This window comes from Thermobia domestica, chromosome 9, assembly GCF_964235325.1.
Source record: "Thermobia domestica chromosome 9, izTheDome1.hap1.1, whole genome shotgun sequence".
NCBI classification, from domain to species: domain Eukaryota; kingdom Metazoa; phylum Arthropoda; class Insecta; order Zygentoma; family Lepismatidae; genus Thermobia; species Thermobia domestica.
The window spans coordinates 51,623,690-51,643,163 of record NC_137462.1 but is presented as its reverse complement, the minus strand read 5'-3'; the positions used below and the strand labels follow the sequence as shown (position 1 = coordinate 51,643,163).

The following is a 19,474-nucleotide window of genomic DNA, read 5'->3' as shown; positions in this document are numbered from 1 at the left end:
CTGCGAAATGTATACACTTGATCACTTCCACCTCCTACCGAAATACCGTCCTCAATATGTAGGCTCTTTTCCATTATCTCTTCTAGATTAATATTAAATAATGTTGGGTAGGGACAGCATCTCTTTCTAATTCCACTCTCCACTAGCATTTCCTTCCCTTTTCTAATACTTACTAGTTGGTACATATATAAATTTCTTATGAGTCTTTGAACTTTCATTACAATATAACCTTTAGAAATTTCAACAACAATTCCCAAGTCACTTGCTCAACAGTCTTTTCTAGATCAATAAATTCCACATAGACTTCTTTTCATTTTTCGATAAGAATTTTAGACGGATAACTCTGTCAGTCAAGCTAATTTCTAATACTTCAGTCAGACTAATAGCTGTCGCCAACTGTGCTGCTTTCTACCTGACGGCAATAAATGTCAGTATAGTGCAGACGAGTCGAAAGTTTACGATGAGTATTAGTGAAACATTTTTTTTGCAAACTATAAGTTTCAATAAATTTCTACAACTTCCAGTAGCACCTGAGAAATAATATCAGAGATTGAAGACATTCTTTATACACTTTATTGATTACAGACAAAATTGCTTTCTCCCTCTTTCTTTACCGTTTGTCCCCTATGGAATTCATCGTAAAACCAGAAGTAGTGAAACTGAATCACATCTGGTTTCATTAGAGAGTTGCAGGTGAAGATGATATCTTACTTGAGATTCAGAATAAATTAAAAAAGGGGGCGCGGGTGCTCAGTGGTGATAATAAAACATACCGCCTCCGGTGCTTGGGGTCCCTGGTTCAGTGTTCGATGTGGAAAAAGAGCAGAGGAGGTATGTTTTATTGTGATTTTGACTCAACATACCGGATATTTAAATATAGTCTTGATCATTGAAAACCCAGAGACGGTATGTCCTCATTGCTGAAAAATCAGAGGTGGTATGGCATACCACCGCATATCTCCTCACTTCGACCACTGCACTGGTTCGTTCCCAGCTCGCGCCGTGTGGACTTTGTGGTGGATAAACACCGTGCTCGTGGGTTTTCTCGGAGTTTTCCCGTTTCCTCCCACTTTCTTCATTCCACCATTTCACTCATTTCTCATTATCACCGTCTCCTTTGGCATAACTGTTTCATTTCATTTTTTTTTGAATTAAGAGAAGCTTTTTGTTTTGTACTACCTCTTTGCTATGGAGATCAATAATATAACCAATAATAACAAATTTCTACTACTTCTGTTTCTAGTAGCGATATTGGGATCGGTGGCCCGAAAGTAGGTATAAACCCCTGCATTGATCAAGTATAACATTCTAGTTTATGGGTTTATTTGTTTCGGCTCTTCCAAGCTTAAGGTGTAAGTAAAACACATTAAGAACAAATAATAAAGAGAGTAAGTCTACCTTATGGATAACAATAAGAAATGGTACAAAATGCAATGAACTGATCAATACTGACCTGTATACTTACTTTTGGGTCACCCTTTTCTTCAGACTCAGATGCTAGTCGTATTCTAAGAAACTGCTTGCCATTATATATTACTTCATTTGTTCTATGGCAATCAGAGATGAAACCTGTGAATTTCAGCGAATTCCGGTATTAATACAGTGTTAAGATATGAAATGGTACGCTACGTATTTTCGGGCTGATAAAACGATTCATGAAAACCGTTTCTTGATGTTGTACCTCTTTTCCTCTGATACTTGTTGACATAAAATTTGTATAAGTCTTCGGTTACTAATGCATAGGATAGTTTGGAAGTCTAAAATATGTTGACTCAACATAGATTTAAGGTTATGTTGGTCATCCAATAATTTGATTTGGCAAATACTCTCCCAAGCAGGGAATGATAACCTAGGGCCAACGTTGAGATTTGGCTAACATACCATCATGTTTACGGTATTCATGACGATACGGTAGACACCTGAAATATATGCACCTATTCTACTTTCTCCTTTGCATGCAATGTAGATTAAATGGAATCAAACAACATACATGTTTTACTTCTCAGCATGAATTTAATATCGTTTATGGTCATAATTACATACCGACACTGGAAAATTTTAAACTATATTTAGTTTCCAATACAAGTAAAGAAGAGTAGTATACAATAAATTTAGTAATAATACATATACAAAAAAGCAGTAGCTGAGTTTATGGATATAACTTTGACACTAAGTTCATCTAATAGCAATTTCTTATGAAACTCCAGTATGTCATTTGAACTTAAAGAATGGAGTAGAGTGATGTTATGTTAGATTTCTTTCAGTATATGTTTGCAAGGGAACTATTTGTGCTCTTTCTAAAGAAATAATGATCGGGTGTGCTAGAGCACGTAAATGTAAAAGCACGTCTGTCTCAAAGAAATCTCTGTCAACTGCAGCATTATATAGCTCTTCAACTATATTTCGTGTTATCATATACAACGGGCTTTCAACATGTAGTGCGAATATATTTCGTTTTTGTTGAGTTTCAGATATGTTATACTTAGAATCTTCGTCTTTACGATTCATTTCATCTCCAAATATTGTAAAGTTTTCATGTCCATATGTCTTGATCAAGTGACTGATATTTTTGATATACGTATGATCAGTCACTTTCATCACAAGTGGTACATTAGGGCAGTATTTGTGAACCCATTTCAACATAGAAAATGTTTTCACTGTTACATGATTCTGATCATCCACAAAACGTCCCTGTATGATGTCATGTAAATATTTGCTTTCTACTTGTATGAAACTTGAAACATCCTCGAAAGAATCTAAACAATCTTTGTCAGGATTTCCAACAACAAAAAATACCTGAATTGTTGTAGATATATTATTTTTATTAGCCCAAGTTTTGCGAATAATGTATCGTTCGCCTGCATGGCATGGATCTGACATAACAAAAATTGCAGCCTTCAAGTTACTACCCTTATTAGGACATGATTCCGGAAGAATGTCATAGCCTGGCATGCGTTTGTCCTTTAATAATTTCGCTCCATAGCCGCTTCTCCATATGAACCCTGTAAAAGAAGTAATTTACTTTAAATTGTGGGGCGAATAACAATAATTACACTTACTCTGGACCGGGCGGAGTAATAGGTCAGAATGGGGCTGATTTCATAATTGCAATCGAAAAGAACTCATAATGAGCTTTCGATTTGACCTAAAAAAATATGGGGAGCTAAGAAACTGAAACTTTGGATAAGAAATATTAATCACAGGAAACGAGTACAGAACCATTGGCTTCACATTTGAATCATGATAACAAACTATAAATTTATTGAATGGATATCGGAAAACTATTATTTAATGATTTAGAATAAATTGCATTCCAAATTTAGTTAAAAAGTCATTTTCGTCGATGCAGTGCCTGAAACTAACCGGAATCCAGTTTGTGAAGCTAATCTGAACCAAACTTCACGAGGCTTTCGTAGTGGATATGCTCGTCATGTGTTCGATATTTAGGTTTGTAGTAAGCATATTGAACAAGCCAATGTAGCGGGATGGACTAAATTGGTCGTGCCAGATTGACTGAAGAATAGTTCCATTGTCTCTTTGGAATTTACAGATATATTCGTATTTTATTACAAATTTCAAATGGTACTGAGGTGACTTCATATAATTCTTTTACAGTCAAAATCCAAAATCCCCCAACGGTTACGTTAGTCTAGCCGTATTAGTTCTACTAGCAGGCAGATTCTCAACAATGACTATTTTATCAGCTGCTAGCGTCACGCTTATACCCGTTTTGTATCATGAACGGACTCCATTGTTTAAGTAGCAGGAGATTTTCAGGCTCTGAGTTTGCTGCTTCATCGAAGATCTCTTGAATACACTTGATTAGATCTGTTTTGTTCATTCCATCCATTGTTGATTACTCTTAAGCTATATTCAATGGTTTCAACATGTTTTGCCAAATAACAAGCCTGAATTCACTTATTAAGCCTGTTACAGAATTTCCGAAACAGCCGAGAACTAGTGCATTATATACTGGATGGTTTTCAATGTTGAAGTTTTCCTAAAATATGAACGATCATCGAGTTGTGGACGATAAACTGTTGACTCTTTGCCAATGTTAAACTGTGTGTTCTCCGAAAATTGAGTTTTTTGTTTTAGGTTCGTTCTTAAGGTCATGAGAAGTTAATTTGATTGCAATTGTTAAATGACCCCCATTCTAACGTATTACTCTGTCCCGATCCAATAGCTTAGCATATGTTTACCTTCTACAGCAACATAAAGAAATTGGTGTAAAGAAGTGTGTCATGGGTCCACTTACTTCAGGAATGTGGATACATTTAAGTGTTGGTCAGAGGTGGATCGTTAGGTGTATCATACCGTTAAAAATTTGTTTTATCATTTAAATTCAAGAGAGGAAAAGTTAGCTAATGAAGTAACCGATATTTTTTATCAGAGCCGTAGCTAGGGAGGGGCGAGCGGGGAGGTTGACCCGGGCGCAGATAGCAAGGGTGCACCGAACGAGGAAGAAGAAAGAAAAGATGTTGGAAAAGAGTAAACTACGCGGAGCCCCGTAAAAGAATCGGCGCCCCTATTAAATCAATATTATCGGTTTGCAAAGAAGTACATTTGTTAAAAATTTTCTTGCTCGCTCCGCTCGCAACCCTTCATTTTCAAGAACAGTCACAACAAATTTTTACTTATTACTTAAGGCGGCAGACTACTAAATATTTTCGAAAAACTAATAATTTTTCTTTTGCTCGTTTTTCGTAAGTGGAAAGATGTAATAGAATGTAACTTACCGCAATAATAGATAATGTTATTCTACACCCGAAAATACGAATCGGAAGAATTTTTAGTGTTGCCATCCATAGAAATTACAGTGTGACCAGAATTTGAATTGCTCAAAAACCTAGGTAAGGGCAGCGACTAGAAAAATGAACTCAATGGTAATTGATGACTTATCATACTGTCTAGGTTTCTTGTTTACTACTTTTTAAATAATATTTCTATTTATTTTATAAAACTTACATAAATTATTACAAAATAAATGTTATTACAAAATAAATAAAAACATTATTTAAAAAATAAGTAAACAAGAAACATAGACAGCATGATAAGTCATCAATTACCGTTGAGTTCATTTTTTTAGTCGCTGCCCTTACCTAGATTTTTGAGCAATTCAAATTCTGGTCACACTGTAATTTCTATGGATGGCAACACTGAAAATTCTTCCGATTCATATTTTCGGGTGTAGAATAACATTATATATTATTGTGGTAAGTTACATTTTATTACCTTTTTCCACTTTCGAAAAACTGGCAAAAGAAAAATTATTAGTTTTTCAAAAATATTTAGTAGTCTGCCCCCTTAAAGAAAGTTATTATATATGATTTGTTAATAATGATATGATATACAAGGTGTAGATTAATGACTTGTAATGTGCGCAGGACCGTTTTCAAGATCGGAAACGGTCAAAGTCTCAAATAAGTGTTTGGCGTTGTGATGATGATGGTTAATCACGCTTTTCTAACCAATCGGATTAATCACGATGATGAGAATGAAGGTATGAAAATGAGAGTAATGAAGACACACACACGCAAGCTGCTCTTTAAGCGGAAATATTAAAAACTAGCAGCGTTCACCCCGCTTCGCTGGGGTCACCCCGGAACGCAATAAACTTTGTTACTTAGATAATTTTTACTTTATCGCTTTCAAGTGATATGATAAAAACCATAGAAGATTGGAGTAAATGTTAACATTATATCGCCTGTCATTTATGTTAACCCGCCGAGTGACACGGTCATGTGGGTTGCATATAAATACGGTTAGATTTAGCTATGATGAGCTAACAAAGGATTTGTACGTTATGGACACTTGAATGGTCAATTATCTCAAGACACTGGTAATTGAAAATTAAAGTGATATGATAAAAACCATCTAGGGTCCAAATCTTAATAACCCCCCAAAAATGAAAGAAATTGGTTCAGCCGTATTAGCGTGATGAGCTAACAAAGGATTTGTACGTTCTCTTTTATATATAAGATGAAGGTAAACAAGGGGAATAATAACATATTCAAATCGTTGAGAAGGGCGTAAAATGGCAGAACTGTAACCCGTCAGTTTCAAAGACTAATCACTGGCAGCGCTTTTTTTTATTCCGTTGACATATGAAATGCTTCCAATTTGAAGGAATTTATTGGGAGCATTTTTCCCTCAACTAGTTGTATCGCCAGGATATGTTTTCTGTGCATACGTGTCAGATGTGCTGTGTTTTATCTATCTACTTCTGAGTTTCCGATATATTTCACAAAATATTTTTACCTTAAAAGAACTCACTAACTAACTCTATGGCTTATAGAACCCGGAGGGTCAATGTCACGTTCATAAAACCTCTCCAATGACTTGTCCTTATCTAACTAAATCCAGTTTCTACTTTGTATTCCTATTTCTGCGAGATCCATCTTTATATTGTCTTCTATCTGCGTCTAGGTCTTCCTAATAGACGTTCTCCGGTTAAATTTCCAGTCAGAACCTTTAAAAAAATCCTGTTTTGTTTCATTCTGGCTACATGACCTGCCCACCCGAGCCTCCTAGATTTGACGACTCTAATAATTTTTGGTAAAGGATGTAAATTATGCAGTTCCTCGTTATGAAACTTCCGCCATTCCCGATTGCCTTCCCCGTGGGTTCGAAGATTTGTCACATGATTTTATTCTCAAATACTTTCAATTTGCGTTCTTTCCTTAAAATAAGCGAGTATGTTTAGCAACAATACAGAACAAGACGCATTATTATTGTTCTATATATTTTGAGCTTCAAATTCCTCGACAGATGTCGCGTCGACAAAAGATTTTGAACTGAATAACAACACGAATTACCTGCTTTCAGTCGACTTTTAATTTCTTGAAAGTATCCACTTTATGGAAGATATTTTTGGATACTTTGACGCATTCATAATTTGCAGTATTACGACCCCAGCGAACTTCCATGTATTTAGTTTTTTCTGTATTTCTAAACCTGCAAGTATTTAATATTGTCTCTGCATTTCTTTCTATTGCTCTCCTATTATCTCCTAGGAGATTTACATCACCAGCATGCGCCATAACCCGGTGAATACCATTGGCCTTGGTTGCTATCTTTGATTTTCCTTATAGAATACTCTAGGATAAAGTTGAATAATAATGTTGACAACGCATTTCCTTGATTTAGACCATTCTCGATGAAAAATCTCGTGGACAACAATTTTCCTCCTCGGACTTTACTTTGGGATTCGTTTAAACACACCTTAATTAATCTAACTAGCTTTTTCTGTATTCCAAATTTTGTAAGAATGTTGTATTACTTATAATATTTATCTCCTAATAGAATCATAAGCCTTTCTGAAATCAATAAATAATTGATGTACCGGGATATTGTATTGCGATTTTCCTTTGAGTATTTGTCAAATGGTAAATATCTGGTCCATAGTTGATTGATTTCGTCTAAATCCACAATGATAATCTCATTTTATCCGCGTATGTGATTACTCTTGTTAATAAAATGTTTGAGAGGATTTTATAGGGTGTTAACCCAAGAGGAATGCCTCCATAATTATTACAATCCGCTTTGTCGCAGTTCTTGTGAATTGGAACAATGATTGATTCTTTCCACTCTTGTTGCAATTTTTTTCTCGTTCCAAATAAAGAGAACGAGTTTGTGTATCTTGCTCCATAATGTTTCGCCTTCAGCTAAAATTAACTCAGTTGAAATTTCGTCTACACCTGGAGATTTGGCTTTCAATAATTTGTTTATAGCGATTTCTACTTCTGCTCGGCTATGCTCCGGAATAAGAGTATATGGTTCTGCTGTGTGCATTTCCCTTTTCCCACGAACATTACTTTTCGGCAGCGTTAAGCAAATCGTTAAAGAAATCTTTCCACCTATTTAGGATGCTATCTGTATTAGTAAGAATTGTTCCGTCGTCTCTCTTTAATATATACGCGCGAGGTTGATACCCTGTCTTAAATTCGTTGAAGCTCTTGATCATATCTCGAATTTTTTCTTTTACTATTACCTTCAAGTTCATTAATTTAAGCTTTCAGAAACTCGCGATTGTCTCTTCTAAATATTTTCGAAGTTTCCCGTCTGATGTCAACGAAATTTAGATTAGTTATATCGTTCGGATTTTGAGCCAACGCAGTGTGACCTATTTTTCCTTCTCCGTTAGTTTGATGCATTCCTCGTCGAACCATAATTTGTTCCTACGTATTTCCGCGTGCCCCAAGTTTTCTCTTGCTGAAATTTTAATGCGATCTCTAATTTGAAACCCAAGTATCCTCAACATTACTGCTCACAAAACCTTCTAAAAACGAGAATTTATTTCACTTCAATCCGGTATACCCCTCGTGCCTGGTTCTCCTCTAATTTTTTAAAACTAAACCTCTTCGTTTTCAGATGTTGAATATTCTCTTTATTCAACGATAATCTGTCTCTATGGTTATCGCTGCTACTAGATAGTGATCAATGTCACAGTCGGGTCCTCTGAACGACCGAACATCAATTATGCTACACTGTCTTCTATCTACTAAAACGTGATTAATTTGATTGTGTGTTCTTCAATCTGGCGAGGTCCATGTGTATTTATGAACGTCGCGATGTGGGAATTTTGTACTCTTCACGATAAGATGTTCCAAAGTTCACGAAACTAATGCCGTTGTCATTACTTTCTTTATGCAGACTTTCTTTACCTATAACCGGTTTGAAAATATCCTGTCGCCCTACTTTCGCATTTAAATCCTCTACTAGAATTTTCGTATATTATCGCGGGACTTGGTCGAATACCCGTGATACTTCTTCTTAAAAAATGTCTTTTATATCGTCATACTTATCTTCTGCTGGGGTATGTACATGTAAAGCAATAATATCATATCAGCGACCCTAAGAGTCTATCATTAACATATTCAGCCCACTTAAATACTGATATTAAAATAATCGAAATTAAAATGCTATTTGCGTGGTCACATACAGAATAAAATTACAAAAGTTTACAATTACTGGTCAATCCATCTGAAGTGGTCCAAAAATGGTGAAAAAGGTTCCTCGACCACCTCCGAAAATTATTAAAAATTGAGTGTGACGAGCCGTGTGTATGGGAAGGTCAATAACATCATTCATGTTGTCGTATGTACAAGTGTTCCTAAATGGCGGCCATCTTTGTTGTCGGTGGAATGCCAATTTTTGCATTTGCAAGCGTTTACGAAAGCTAAAGTTGCTCACGACGTATCAATCAGACGAACGCCAAACAAAAACCAATATTTAGAGGAGGGACTGAGGTACACGGAAAACATAAAGTTTTGCGTCTAAATAAATATGCAGAGTTGCAAAACAATAGATGAAATCACCAGAAAAACTGCAGAAAATTACATTTTTAAGGGCTGTATTTTGGAATGGCATAAAGTGAGAGGTTCATATGTTTGGTGCTGAATAATACTGCATGTAAATAGTCTGCAGAAATATCCACGGCTATGATACTACTGACACCGTAGATTTATGGGGGTACGAATGTAGAAGTTTGTGATTTTGATGCCAATTTTGGGGCGTAATATTTCAGGAGGGCAAAGTGCTAAAAATTGTTGCTTATGCCACAAAGTAATTCTGTATGTGAATAAAGTTTTGCAAGAAAATAATGACTGATATTACAAGGATAAAAAAGTGAGAACATGGTAAAAATTATAAGAAAGCAAGTGTGTGACGATGGTCGTAGCCGGAAAATTCTAAATGTTTGGATTATGTTTCATGCTATGTCTCCAAAACTATGCATGGTGCTGCAATTAGGTGGACTTTTGTTTGTGTTCAGTTGTACCAGAACTTGCGAGTGGTGTTTGTTCCATCTTTCTAGCTCCAAGGGGGGGGGGGATGCAAGTATAAACGACGTTTCAAATATAGTTTCATATTTTGCTGTAAATAATGTAAAAATTCTATTGGGTTTTCGATATCCTGAAATACAATTTCCTCTAGGGGGGCGAGCGCCCCACCTTGCCCCCCTTGATGGGCGCCCTTGCTCTTGAAAACAGCTCTTACTTGTAAAAGAATACATAATGATCTCTTCTGACTATTGCAATAGTCTGTCCAATAAACTTGATAAAAGAAATCAGCATAACGTAACAACAAAAGCAACTTCTCTTATACGCACAAAGAAAGAAGGAAAGACCAAAAAGCTTGGTGTGGTGAGTGTAGGGGGCGCCGAATTCTACTTTGTCCCGGGCGCCGAAATCTCTAGCTACGGCTCTGTTTATTATACAACAATTGTATTAGGTAAGGATGCTTCCCTTAGTTTCAAGCCATAATATTTTACTTTTTTTTTCACCCACACAAGCTGCCTCTAGTTTTGATCTATTTGAAGTTCAATGTAAATAATAGCAGCAGGAGTTTTGTGACAGAGACAGAAGATTAATGACTAATGACTAATCAACGATAGAAGAACTTTTAAAGTAAAAGCAATTATAAAGATATTATTCGTAAAAACAGAGAAATAAAAGCTCGATCAAATATATATAGCGTAATAAGCGGAAAGTGCAACTATGGAAGGAACGAATTGTATTAAATATATTATTTACAGAATAGTTCATAACAAAACATTTGTAGACTGACATGTGCAAGGGCGCCGATTTCTCTGTAAATTTGCTCCCCCCCCATTCAGATGCAGAAGGCATATATGAGGATTTTTAAGACAAATTGCATTCAAATTATGTCAAATATTGTATATTCTTAATACTATAAGGGGGTCCACATCAGGATCGGCGCCCTTGGCTTTGTGCCAAAATGAAAATGAGTAAAAAAACCCAGATTTTACTTCAGAACTTTGTCGGACATAGACTCACGCGCATTCTTCTGGCGATTATTTGAACTACTTCCACAGTGAATATTAGATGTCCGTTTTACACTGAACAGTGTTAGGCACATAGCCCACGTTTTGACGTTAAACCGAACTTTTTCATTTTTGGCACCTAGCACGTATTTCATTTTCAGTTTACATTTATAATAGAAACAAGAACATAAAGCAAACAACAAAGTCAAAGTTGTCAACAATGGAAAGTCCCAAAATTCACATGCTTAATATTCCACATAGTAATTACGAAAATGTATTCTATTTGTTTCCTCGTGTTATGGGGTGAGACCACTCATCTTCAACATCCTTAACATTCCCGTTGATGATGTGGTCATTCATCACTTGATAGAGGAAATTGACATATGGAAGTTCTTATTTGGACAACATATACCATCCACATTGGAAGTACAGAAAAGCTGGGACAAAATAATCTTAAAATCAATTATTGAACAAGAGTTATTTTTGGATAATGTATTTGACGTACCGGTAGCTCGTTTTAAGGCCTTACAAGAAAAAGAATCTGACGCATGGTTGCAATCAATTCCATCGAGAAATATTGGAACTTTCATGGATAACAATTCTCTTCGTCTTTGTGTTGCTCTACGCCTTAGCATGAACATGTGTAAAAAATTGACATGCATTTGTCGGGAGCAAGTCAATGAAGTGTTTGCATCCATTGAGCTGTCCCAAAAGCGCAGGCAGAGTGTCCCGTCACGCTGAATTAAACGATAGGCCTATCCTAAAGCGTGCTTTGGCCTGCATAGATGTGCCTTCAATTTACAACCATCAGGTTTATCAAAGGCATGATGGGAAAAGACCAGGTGGCATTACGTTAATCCCCTGGGAAAATGGGCAATGTCTAGTGTGGGATGTCACTTGTGTTGATACTTTTGCAGCTTCTCATATCGTATCAACATCTAAGGAAGCTGGAAGTGCGGCAGAAACAGCGTGCAGACGAAAACGTTTCAAATATAAAAGCTTAAAAGAGGACCATTTTTTCATTCCCTTTGCTGTTGAAACAATGGGTGTTATCAGCGAAGAGGCAAAGAATCTAGTGAAACAAATTGGTTCACAGCTGGTTGTGAAAACAGGACATCCGCGGAGTAAACAATTTTTAATACAGAGAGTCAGTTTAGCAATTCAGCGGGGAAACGCAGCTTGTATTTTTAAATCATTCCCCCTCTGCTCCTCTTATGGAAGAAGTTTTTTTTTATCTTAAATAGTTAATCCATTCCACTTTAGCCACATCTACCATCAAGTACTGTTATATGAACGTTACATCACGTGTAACACTGTGATGTGCAATGAATTATATCACATTGCACATCACAGTGTTATCTGGAATTTCGTATACAATGTAATGCATTGATTCTTTGTACATCATTTTGTATATTTCCGTTATCTCTGGAATTGTTACGGGATCTAAAATTTTTATATAATATAAATATTATTAGAATTTTTAACAGTATTTTAAACCTAAAAACAATGTTAAAAATAACATACATATATAATGATATATCATTATAATTATCAATATAATGTATCAATAGGTATTTTTTGAATAATATAAGTAAACTTTATATAATAAAAATATACCTATCAATAAAAAATTCTAAACAGCTAATCACGGGTGAATCTACAATTCCGCCAATTCTAAGTTTGTATCACAAATAGGCATGAATGACGAGCACTGGAAAATCATTGAATTATGATTCGCTCCTTAAAAAAATAATTAACATAATTAAATATTCACACAGATTATGGAAAATTATAATAATGACTGACAAAGAAAAAGAAGGAAGAAAAACGATATCAGAATTAGAAATAAAGCTAATATGCAGGGTGTATCATTTATAATGTCTAATCGTCTAACGGAGAAACCAAAAGAGGGGGGGAAACGGAACTTTGCACGACGAACCTATAAGACGGGAGACATCTTTGCAGATGTTAAACAGAAACATCCAACGAACAGTGCTTCAGCCAATATAAAGTCATATTTTTTTCAAATGGAACTATGTCAGATTATTACACACTTCGAATCAACATGTCAAACGAAAACATAAAATGAAGTACAACACTTATTTGGTATTGCGAACTAAGGATGTTATAGTATCAAAAACACGCAAAGTTTTGTAGTCTCTATCACGCATACAATACAACGGAAATGCACAAGATAATGTACATTAAAAGTACCTTAGGGTCGGATGCCATAATCATGGTATGACTTGTTTCGAATGCATAGAGGTCTAATAACGAAGTTACAAGGGATTAAAAATTTGTTTGAAAGGCTTTGTTTCCAAAAAATCTTAGATAAGTACCATATCTAGTAACATGTATAGTTGGCAATGAACGTATAAATTATTTTGTCGTTTGCAACAGTTCGATACCTCAAACTCTTCCGGATATATAATAAACATTGATAAAGTTTGCAACACTGCTGAAAATGGCATATTTGTGGAAAATATTTAATCTATATAAGCCCGCCCGGGTCGAAAACGATCCACTTATGTACTTTCTTATTGCTAAAGATTATATTTACCCCCGGGTCGTTTTTGACTCCGTATTATAATTAGCCAATGGGAGATCAGCAAAAAGAAATGACACTAAATTCACTAACAATATCTATTTTCCAAAATAAATCAAAACACAAAACATAAAAGAAGAAGGCATATATGGGTTAAAATGATTGTTGTTTTCTTGTTGATGGCATTCTAAATTTTTTTGCATAAATTACGACTTCCCATCTTCTCTCCTTAGGATTTACATAACATTATACAAATCCAGATCGAGGTAGTGGATAAGTATATTTAAATTGCACTTCCAATGCTTCAAACATTTTATTCTATCCAAAATAAAATTATCCAAAATAATTTTAATTTTTATTACTACCTGAAATAACTGTCCTTCATATATACCCTTACTACCGCTTTCTTCTTCTTGTTCACCTCAATCATAGGTTGACGGGCAACACGGAAATTTTAAAACTTTTCTCTCCCTTGGGGAAAAGCTGTTTTATATTTTCATAAGGTCTCTTCTTTGTAACTGCATCTAGACATTCTATCCTTGTTTTTCCTCTTCCTGGTTTTCCTTCTGCCTTTCCTTCTATCAGCACAGTGATGCAATCGGAGTGTGAATAAGATGGCCTAGTATGTTGTTTCTTCTTTTTCCTATTATCTTCATGATCTATCGTCCTTCATTAGCTTCCTTTAGTACGTCTTCGTTCCTTTTACTTTCGCTCCATGATATGCGCAGCACTCTGTGCCAACACCGCATTTCAAATACTTTCAGCTTTTTTTCATTGTCCACGTCTCCGATCCATAAAACGCCACGCTTCATACTAGGGTCTTAATAAATAGTTTTCGAACGTCCAACGACACATTTCTTGATGTTAGCAGTCCTCTTTTCCTATTGAATGCTTGTTTAGCCTACGTTACGATTCTGGAACTTACGTCTTTTTCACTCCTTCCGTCCGAGGATATTAGAGTTCCTAAATAGGGGAACGTCTTAACGTCTTCAATTTTCTCTCCATCTATCCATAGGTTTGCCCCTTCCTGTCCTGCTCTTGTTCACTTTATCACTTTGGTTTTCTTCTTATTTATCTTCAGTTTGCATGTTTTTTCCAGTTGGTCGTTCAAGTTTGAAAGTGCTTCCTGCAGGTCCTTTTCGTTCTCCGCTATCAGTGCTATGTCAGGAAGCCTCTTCTATATAGAAGTTAATATGCATTTCGCTGAAAGTGTACTTATGAAAACCATAACGTACTGTAGCTAATTTTGTCATATCGTTTAAAGTCTCCTACTCTCCCAGGACACCTGATAATCAATGGGACAAGATCAAAATGCTTCTATGTTCCAACATTCGTTTCAAAAGGGTAAACAGTTTTTCGCGATCTCACCACAAAAAACAGACTATGTCGATTTTAAATGTAAAAATAAATAAATAAATAAAAATAAACGAGAGTCATCTAAAAGCGTAATTTTGAAGAACTTAGTTCAAATATCCACTTATTTGTAACGAGGATTTTATTACGATAAGAACTTGACAGGCTTGTGATATACTTCATTTTTTCCAATAAATGTGAACTCACATCCCTTAGAACACCTTTTCAATTGCAGTGATGATTGAAAACCTTCCTACAGTTAGGTATTAAGTATAGTCGAAAATGCATTTCGACGTTTTCAGCCGTATTCCCGTGTAGGTACAAATAATAGACAACGTCGCTTTCCAAGCGAAACAAGAACTCAAAAGATCTCTTTGCCATTTTGATATTTTGAGATACTCTGGACACATACGAATTTCATCTTCCTAACTTGAATGACTCATGTAGGACTCTATTCTGAGTAAAACATTTTCGTCTCATTTACCTCCGTTAGCAAATGCATTTTTTAAATTTGATAACTGAGTTCTAATTACAAGGTTCATTTCACAAACTTTACATATACCATGGACTTTCCAATTCTTCCCGTAAATGTTAACCCCTATACTCTTCACTAAGGATACGCATGTCAACGAAAGTAACACATTGAAAACCTAAGTCAGGTCTTAGTCAGGTCTAGTACAAAATTATCAAAATCTGTGTAGTTGTCAACGATGAGATCGCTGTCAAACATTGTCATATTCATGTTTATATAGCGTGTTCGGGGAATAAACTCACAATTTTCACGTATGTGTTATAGACTTCAATACAAGAAAATGTTTATCTGCGAATTTGGTGGGAAATGGCTAATTACAGATATATAGCCAATTTAAAGTAATCAGTGGAACTGATTGTAGGGTATTACACTGAACGAAACATCGACAAATTTTGCGTACGTATTAAGGACCTCAATACAAAAGATTTATTTCAGACTCTGGTCGGAGATGAAAAGAAATTAGTAGAATTGGTTGAGGGTGACACCAGTCTCGAACTGGAAAGTATAGGTCCCCGGCAGTGGCCTTACTTGGAGAGCCTCATCTTCCCTTCGCATGTAGCATGTAGGACTCTCACAAAGTATACAAACTAGGTAGTATACAAACACACCTGTTACAATAATTTTACGACAATCCTGTTACCATGGGCCGGGTTTCTGTCAAAAAAACACCCATTTTACGGACTTGTATTAACTAGTCTTTTTATATGGCAACACTGCATCGACCTTGTCACATTTTCCCACCAATGGATAAATGTTGATGCATACTGTACATATACACAGGAATTCGCCCTCAAGAAATCAGTTTTCTGCAACTGAATATTGATTTGCTTCATTTTCCACATTATTTATTTTACACTTACGGGAATTTCTTTCGTTACTATACTGAAACGCTACAAGTTCCAGCATTGGTCGTGATCTTGAAAATATCTACGTATAACATGCTTACATTTGCTTCAAATCCCAAGTCTTTATCATTTTTAGATCAAAAGATATACGCATTCAAACTTTGGGTTGCGCGATTTTACGGACACACTGTATATATATATATATATATATATATATATATATATATATATATATATATATATATATAGAGAGAGAGAGAGAGAGAGAGAGAGGGCCCCGGCAGGAATTCCTGCCCTCTTGCTCTGGCCAGTTCTTCGAGCCTGGCTAAGACCCTGCAAATACTCGACAAATTTCAACTGAGTGATACGGATATGATAACACAGTGAGGGAAGGCAAGATTGGTTTTACTGCAGCTTGAAAAGTAAAATTTGGGTGTACGATGCCTTAATTGAAATGAATATACACGCATTTGAATGGTTTAAAAAATATAAAAGTAAATATTTCTTCGTCTAGTTAGAAGGGTTCCCTGAGAAGGTTTCAAATTACGTCTCTGATAACTACATAATTGTTTATGGTCCGAAGAGGCATTTTTGAAGCGGTTTTAAATAAAAGACATGAAATTATGTGTATATGAAAATTTAATATACTGTAAACAAGAAACTTTTGATCATGAATATACAACAAAATACAGTACCTAACGAACTTAATTTTAGCCATAAGCAAATACGTCAAAGATATGTATGAAGCCAGTATTTCGTTTGTACAAGTGTGAAACCATTGCGAAGGCTATATTAGACCTAGTTTTAAGAGGAACAACTGCATATCAAAGGCGACTGTGTGATATACTAATTTTCACCGGTGGAGTATTTCTGCACGTTGAATGAAACCTGTATTTACTTTTAAACTTTAAGGTTATAAGTGTGAAACCATTGCGAGTGGTCCAACATATGAAGTTTTCGTAATATTAAGTATTTTTGCACTATTCTCGTTTATGAGCATACTTCTCGTTGCCCACTTCCCTGCGATTCACCTCTGTGCAGATCAATGCTACGCTCCTGCGTGACTCGGTTAGATAACATTCTTGCTTTTAGTCTGCTTCCTAACATAAGTTGGATTGTGTTTTCTTGCCTTATCCTCTTATAAACACATATCCTCCGTTCCTGACGCGCATGCTTCATGCGTGCTAACCACATGCTACCGTTTGGGCCAGCTTCCTGCGCGTCTGTCCTAACTCGCAAAGGCTTGTGTATCGCCAGCTCCCCCTAGTTCTTTGTCAGTGGAATTGGAAGAGTCACTACTACTGTTACTGCTGCTGCTACTACTACTACTGCTGTTGCTGCTGCTACTACTACTACTATCGCTATTACTACTACTACTTCTCCTATTACTGCTACCTACTACTTATATCGAGAACAGAACCGAATAACCCCTGCGGGGCTTCTAACCCGTTGCTACTACTACTACTACTACTACTACTACTGCTACTACTACTACTACTGCTACTACTACTACTACTACCGCTACTACTACTACTATACCCTACTACTACCACTACTTATACTAAAGCTTCCTTACCACAAGATTTACATCTTAAATCTTTATAACATGCGATACCGATTCATTATGAATATGAATCGTTAGAATAACTATGATTCGTTAAAAGTCACTGGGGGGAGCGGGCTACACTCAAACCCTCGCAAAACTAGTATTCTCACTTTTAGTAAAGAACTAGCACAAGTTTGCTTTTTTTTTTTTTTTCAGAGCAGTTTTTAGTCATACGTTCGTACATATTTTTCTGCCAGTAGGGGAATTCCTCGTAAAGTAAATCTGCAGCCATGAAAAAAAAGCTAAATTATGAAACTAGCTTCTAAGGCACCACGAGAGAATTTCTGCATGGTGAATTTCCATGATGAGATAATTACATATAACAGAATATCATGTAATTATTTCCAAAACATATGATTTTTCACGCATATTATCAATCTGTATGCAATTATTTTGTCATATGCCAGGATAATAACAGTCCAAAGCGTCCTAGTTAATCATTTAATGGAAGACATTGAAAGGAAAATGTTTATTTTTTAATTTGACAAACTATCCTTAATTTGCACCTAACTAAGTTCAGGCATAAACTAGAGAAAATCGTACTTACATATGAATACAAAAAGAGCCAAAATTAAGAATACACATATGACGGCGTTCCTTATATAAATTATATATTTCTCCGATTTCGCCATTATGGTGAAAATTTAAACAGGATTCTTCTTCTTCTTTTTCACCGTGTTGGCGAGTAAAGCAAAACTGTTATTATTATTATTTTATTTTAAGAAACTCCGGAATTTCGTATCTGATATTTAATGGTGGCATTTCAATTAATATTTTGTCTATTTTACTACAAATTAAAAATCCGCTTCATATTGAACGAAATTGTAGGTGAGGTTGGTAGAATAACTGTAATGTAAATTATTTAGGCGTATTAAGCTGTATAAAAATTATAAGATTTGTAGTAATCGAAGTTAGTATATTTCCAGAAATGAAAATAAACAATCTCACTTTCTCAAAGTCAGAATCAACAAAGTCAAGTCAAAATCATCCAAAAATAAGAAATTGAAAACAGAAAGAAACACACACAAGTGAAAACATGAATTTCAACTTCATAAACCTCCTGACTAATAAGTAAGCAAGTTAGAAGTTAGTTGGCAGTTGACGTTAGGAGCTAGAGATCACAGTCATTCATTGGTCTAGAATACGTTTGTTTTTTCTTATCACTTCTGGCCTAGAAGATAAATCTGATACATGTTGCTACCACGCCACAGTTAGCTTGAGAACTACAATTCGCTAGGAAACATAACAAAAAGCAACACTAGTTACAAATTATAGTAACACATTTGTTTGCGTGTGGCAACTAATCACTTGATATACCCGCCAGATAGCAATGGCCTCACTTGATGGGCAGGCTGATAACTAACCTTACCCACACGACAAAACCAATAACACATCTACTGGATTAAAACGTTGAGGGGATCAAGATGGTGACAGGTTTGTTAAGTATTGGAGCGTTATGTAGTTTAATTATTTCAATTTAAATTTTGAAAACAATTTTACTTTATACATAATTCATTTTTCCGGCTCCCTTACCCCCCCACCATTAATTTTTAAAAATTAGTGTGAAAACAATTCTACCTAGAACAGAATAAATTGTCCGTGTTTGAACGCGCCTAATTATATATTTAATTTTTATCAAAATTTTTTAAAACAAAATTAGTGAAGTAGTCAATTGAGCCTTAAGGCTGAGACTTTCTTTAAAAAGTCACCTGCAAGGTAGATAATTGGATCTGGAACCGGATTAAAACGTTCACGTGAATGCTAGCACAAAATACGTTAAAGCCCAACCAAGTGCATTAGTGGGAAG

The 19,474-nt window shown here is 35.5% G+C and overlaps 1 protein-coding gene across 1 annotated transcript; it reads right to left on the bottom strand.

Annotated features, from left to right (window-relative positions):
- Window positions 1–1,999: 1,999 nt before the first annotated feature.
- On the bottom strand, window positions 2,000–18,734 carry LOC145693997 (beta-1,3-galactosyltransferase 4-like). Its single transcript, XM_081770141.1, has 2 exons — window positions 18,215–18,734; window positions 2,000–3,002 (listed from the first exon to the last, which is right to left on the bottom strand). The coding sequence occupies exons 1-2, from the start codon at window positions 18,297–18,299 to the stop codon at window positions 2,245–2,247; spliced, it is 843 nt and encodes a 280-aa protein (XP_081626267.1). The 5' UTR covers window positions 18,300–18,734; the 3' UTR covers window positions 2,000–2,244.
- Between the last annotated feature and the right edge of the window lie 740 nt (window positions 18,735–19,474).